The following is a 5,479-nucleotide window of genomic DNA, read 5'->3' on the forward strand; positions in this document are numbered from 1 at the left end:
GCTCGTTTCGGTAAAACAGGTAAAACGAGCAAAACATTTCCGCTGAGATTAGCCGCTTTTTTTATTTTCTCACCGAAATTACTGACAAGCTGCTTTTTGGACAAGTGGTGAACGCTCTGTATCATCCAGGGGCACCCAACGACCAATTTGTTGTAAAATGTATTATCATACCCGAGTTAATGAAAATAAATGTTATTAAGGCATTTTCAGGTGTTTTTCAGTGTTGCTGGGAAAACATTATCTGTTCCTTTTTCCCAGCAAGACACACAAGAAATTTCCCAGCCAGCTAGATAAAATTGGTTGGTTTCCCAGCCAGCTGATCAAATTTATTTCCCAGCCAGGAATTCCGCGCGCTTTCAAATCCCTCGATCCAAAACGACCGAACAAAAGCGACAAAATCGGGAGGTTTTTTTCCGCAAGCGCAATCACTCTGACCAGCCGTCGTATGTTTGTGACTACTCTCTGAGAGAGGGAACGGGTTCTTTTTTTTTTTTTTTTTTTTTAGTCGTCCTCAGTCTTCAGAGTTTCTACAGCCAGCTCGGGTTGAAATGCTAGAAAAAGTCAGTAATTCCCAGGCAAAACCTCCATCAATAACAAAATTTCCCAGCCAGCTCATCGAAACACCTGTATTTTTGCCAGCCAGCAAGATTCCTCTGGGGAACAGATAATGTGAGGAACAGATTCGTTGGGTGCCCCTGATCATCTTCCACTGTTCCTGCTGTACCACCGCTCCTACACTTCCATAACATACGATGTCTTACCACTGACCAGGCATAACTGTTTGGCATCGTTCGGACATTTTTAAAGGCAGGTCTTCGTTTTAGATCAGTGGGTCTTCGTTTTATATCACAGGGTCTTCCTTTTAGATCAATGGGTCTTTGTTTTAGATTAGTGGGTCTCAGGTCTTAAGTCCTCGTTTTTGGGTCTTCGTTTGAGATACCCCCCAAATTCCATATAATTATTATGATCACGATAGACGGTTGGATTGGTCGTCACTGCTGTTCGACGCACAGTCTGTTCAATTCTCACAGTTAAATATACAAAATCAGAGTAACCAAATACAACAATCAACTACATTATAATATTTATGAAAAAGAAATCTCACCTTATTTTTATATCTGATCCCCAGAAGAAGCTTAACTCCGGAGGCAATGCGCAACACGTGACTTCCAAATGCGCAAGCGAATCACTTGTTGGAAACTCGATTTGGCCTCGGCCCACGGAAGGTATCATCATATTTTTGCCGAGGGAATCTTTTTCGATCCTTTTTCGAAGGGGGTGGGGGAAGATGAGGTTTTACTTCTAGGTGAAGTTAGTCGCGTGCCGCAGCCAGCTAGGGCCCATTTACGGCCTGAACTTATCCCATGCAGTCATGGGCTCCTGTTTTAATTTATCTTGCCTCAAAAGCCACCAGCATCTCGGTATTACAGGTGTAAACGACGTCTCTTTATTAAAAAAAAAGACGGCTTTATACAGTTTCACCATAGACTTGAAAAGCACCACGTGTACATTACCGAAAGAAAGGAAAACGTTGTCGAGAACAGTTCATGGGATCATAAATAACACTTTAACATTGTTTTATCTCTTGGAATCCGCTGGTAGTTTGTGTGGAAACGTCGGCTCTTCTTTTGAATGCTGTCTGCGTGGTCTGCGCGGAGCACTGTGACTGTCCTGCGTTGTTCCACGTACTTCTTCTTTTGTGATCCTCTTCCATCTGAGGATGAATCCCGTCTCACCATGCTTAGTCGCTTTTGTCGCATTCCTCTTTGCATCCTTGACGATGGGAGAAAGTGATTATAACTCTAAGCTGGTTATAACCGAGGCTTCTAGGAAGATAGACCTTTCGACGCAGCTTGCCAAAGTCAGCACCTCACTCACAATCGAGAATGGAGGCGATTCAGCAACTGGGTATTTCTATCTTGCCATCGAACCATCTCTTGTGGATAAACTCGCTTATGTTGGAGTCATGGTATGTAAAAATTAGGCGGTCTAGCTTTAGATCGACATCAATTGTTGCAAACCAGATATGTGGTTGAATTTCGAGAATCCTTTGTCTACAAGCAGGGTTGTTATTGCATTTGCCACGTACGAATGAAAAAAAATCGGGGCTTATATTTTTTCTGCGCTTTGTACCCCACTGATGTTTAGGGAAAGATTCCTGATGAGGAAGAATCGAGTCTAACTCTTAAAGAAGTGGATCTCAAATCCCACAGGTAAACATTGTTTTTGAACTTTTGTACTAAACAACCTTCAATTTCAATGAATCGTTAAAATATTCCTTAGACAGATCATAGTAACTGCCGACAGTTACCTCGATAATAATAATAATAATAATAATAATAATAATAATAATAATAATAATAATAATGATGATACTGATAATTACTTCATTTCTTTTGTGGTATATGCAACATTTTTATATCGCTTTACAATCAATAACAGATATGACATTATAAGAAAAAAATGTCTAATAGACAATTCTAAAAGGATAAATTTGCAGATGTGATTTAACGCATTGGCTCCTGAACTGCCATTGATGACTAAACTCGTTTAAAAACAGCGACTGACGTACTTAACTTTATTTCGAGGGGCAAATTGTTCCACCACTTGGGGCGACAACTGAAAAGGGCCTTTCTCCATAGATCTTCAAGCATGTTTTTGGCACTACCAACTGTAGAGATATTTTCCATGGGAGGTCATAACAATTGCAAACCAACCTTTGAAATGATATCTGCAAATGTTTAGACTGTTAATTCCAAGTTTCTTCAGATGAGATCTGTATGAAGCATAGACCCTGTCCAACAACCATTGTGCTAAGAAAGAAATTCTGGTGGGATGTTTTAGAAAAATTACATTATTTGCAAAGATTAGGGCACAGAGTCCGTGATGTTTCATTCTTGAACAATGTGGTTCGCGTGATGCATTATCCCAAAATGGCTCATTGCGCATGCAGCCAAGTATGTAAAAACGGCAGTAAAGGGGAGTTTGCTGAGTGCAGGACAAACTGATGCAGACAGTAATGCAGTATGTCTGTGTGTGTGCCTTGCAATTTATTATTATTTATAAAGTACTCAGGGCTCAAATTGAACTTTTGAACTTAGTAGTCAAATGGCTTGTACATGGTCAGGATTTACTAGCCATAACTGTGTTTCTACTAGGCACCTCTGTACAGCATAAGAATGACTGTTACTGTTTGACATTAATATTTTTATTTTTAGAAGCATGAGAAAAAGTGTTAAACTGCTGTTATTATCAAAGTGAAAAAAAATATGCAACATTACATGAGAAAATACATCTTGCCTTGCTCTCATGTTTAAATTTTCGTTTTGATAAAGATCTAGATGTGCTGCCTCCTGAATCATCGCTTGCTCTTTTGAGAGCGAGAGTTTTAGATGCAGTTAAATGCAATTCAGTGAAAATGAAGAGAAGGTGTTATGGTCCACTTGAAATCAGGGATAAAGGTGTTGACATGACAAAATCCTGTCGCACTTAAAGTCACAAAAATGATTTTTGCATGCTTAACCCATCCACTCCTTTGGTGCCAGTTGATGGGTAAAATCTTTTACATGTAATTCTCACTCCCAGTAGTCAATGGGCTGAAGGTAAATCTGGTTACGAGCCAAGTGGCCCATTAGGCTGGAGCTTATCCCAGTTTCTGTAGCATGAAGCAACTACAGCTGTAGGAGTATTTCTACTCCCCCCATGGATGGGATGCTAGTCCAAGGCAGGGCTACCCCAGCATTAAATTTGCTGGTACCCATTTATACACCCGGGTGGAGAGAGGCACCGTGAGAGTAAAGGGTCTTGCCCGAGAACACAACACAATGTCCGTGACCAGGGCCTGAACCCGAACCACTCGATCCGGAGTTGAGGGCACTAACCATGAGGCTGCCCGAAATTGCCTCACATACATGCTAGATTACATTGTAATGCAAACTGAGAAAAACTAACTGTGAAAAGGGCTATTGGTGTGCAAAAAAAAAAAAAACAGCGTGTGTGCTAAGATTCTGAAAAAAAGACTGTTACTGGACTCCTTCAATCTTGTCATCTTGTCACATCCCATTCTGGATCAGTGAAAATCATGATTATTGGTTCCTACTTGTTCCTGGTGCACAAGTGGAGGTACCATAATTGGCTATAACTAATACAAAAGACAAGAAGTTGGGTATTCTGAGATTGTTAAATTGTGAGTGCTCCAGATAGGTTTACTCTCTTGGATGCTTGATGTTTGAGCTATAGGACAGTCTCAAGAGCTATGTCATGGATCTAACTTCAGCTAACATTAATGTTGTCCTGCTTTATTGCCAGATGCACTGGGAATTTTTATCTGGCTAAACAAAATTTTGGCAAAGTTAAATCAAGGCATTGCTGGCCAGCAGTGTTACATGTACATGTACATGCTTGGGCTATGGGGGGCACCTCAAGTGTTGTGCAGGGGCCCACATGCTCAAGATCACTGCAGATCTATTTATTGGCACCCGAATGTCAGTTGCGACAGTTAGTTCTCCTGCCCATCCGTCCCTTTGGTAATTATGAATTCGTAAGGTATTCCACTGACTGATTCGTCTGTGTGATTGGTGCCAGTTGGTGCACTGTGGTAGGGTTGCCCTGGGTTCCACCTCCTTGTGTCTGGACTTGCGGGTTCAGGACAACTCTCACAGGCACCTAACCCCAAGCTCATCTTGCCGATGAGTTTAAACCAAGTACTGTACATGTATCCTCAAGTCAACATCACTAAAATTCATCCTCATTTACTACATTTTTGTAGACTTGTGGTATTCATGTCTAACGTAGTTATGGGTAAAGCAAAGTGTTTCTGAGATACAGGGTGTTATAAATTCTACCACAAGAAAAAATCCCCACTCTAAGTCAAGTTTCTTTAGATGATACCTGTGGTACACCCCTTTTTTCTTGGGAGGGGGGGGGGGGGGGGGTGGTTAATCCTCTACTGTAATGCCAGATGATTTCAGGTCAATAGAGTATCCCTCAAGCTCACTTTAATTATGGTTCAAATTTTGCGGACCAGTTTTACATTACATTATTGGCTCATCATTGTAAGAAAGGCAGGATGTGTATCATGTTCTTGTATTGCAGTTGTGGTTGTCATCTCCTTGCTCTTGAGTAGTGACAGAGGAGAAAAAATATTTGCGACTTTTTCATGGAGGACATTGTCAAGCTCAACCACGTCCTGCCTGGTAGAAATAAATTGATTCATTGTAGACAAAAATTGTGGCCAGTAAGACTAGCTCAATTTTTTATGAGAGAAAAACAATTGATATACATGTAACAGAAAAAAGACATGATGGATACATGTACATTAGTTGAAACCATTTTTATTTCTTTCAGTGAAACAAAATTCTTCAAAGTGGAGCTTGGATTTTCTCTCAAGCATGGTGACAGTGTGGATGTGACTGTTGAAGAAGTATTTGTGCATGCTATGACACCCTTCCCAACCAAGATCACCCAGTCTGAGAAGCAG

General features: G+C 40.8%; 1 protein-coding gene across 1 annotated transcript in view; it reads left to right on the forward strand.

Moving 5' to 3' along the window:
* The first annotated feature begins 1,630 nt into the window (after positions 1-1,630).
* The window catches only part of LOC138000496 (dolichyl-diphosphooligosaccharide--protein glycosyltransferase subunit 1-like), a 17,135-nt gene continuing 13,286 nt past the window's right edge, over positions 1,631-5,479 (forward strand). Inside the window, exons 1-3 of the mRNA XM_068846959.1 lie at positions 1,631-1,969; positions 2,149-2,213; positions 5,347-5,479. The exon at positions 5,347-5,479 is cut by the window's right edge and continues 222 nt beyond it. Coding sequence (XP_068703060.1) covers positions 1,721-1,969; positions 2,149-2,213; positions 5,347-5,479 — 447 coding nt within the window. The 5' untranslated portion in view covers positions 1,631-1,720. The remainder of the gene's footprint in view (positions 1,970-2,148; positions 2,214-5,346) is intronic.

Source organism: Montipora foliosa, chromosome 4 (assembly GCF_036669935.1).
Source record: "Montipora foliosa isolate CH-2021 chromosome 4, ASM3666993v2, whole genome shotgun sequence".
NCBI classification, from domain to species: domain Eukaryota; kingdom Metazoa; phylum Cnidaria; class Anthozoa; order Scleractinia; family Acroporidae; genus Montipora; species Montipora foliosa.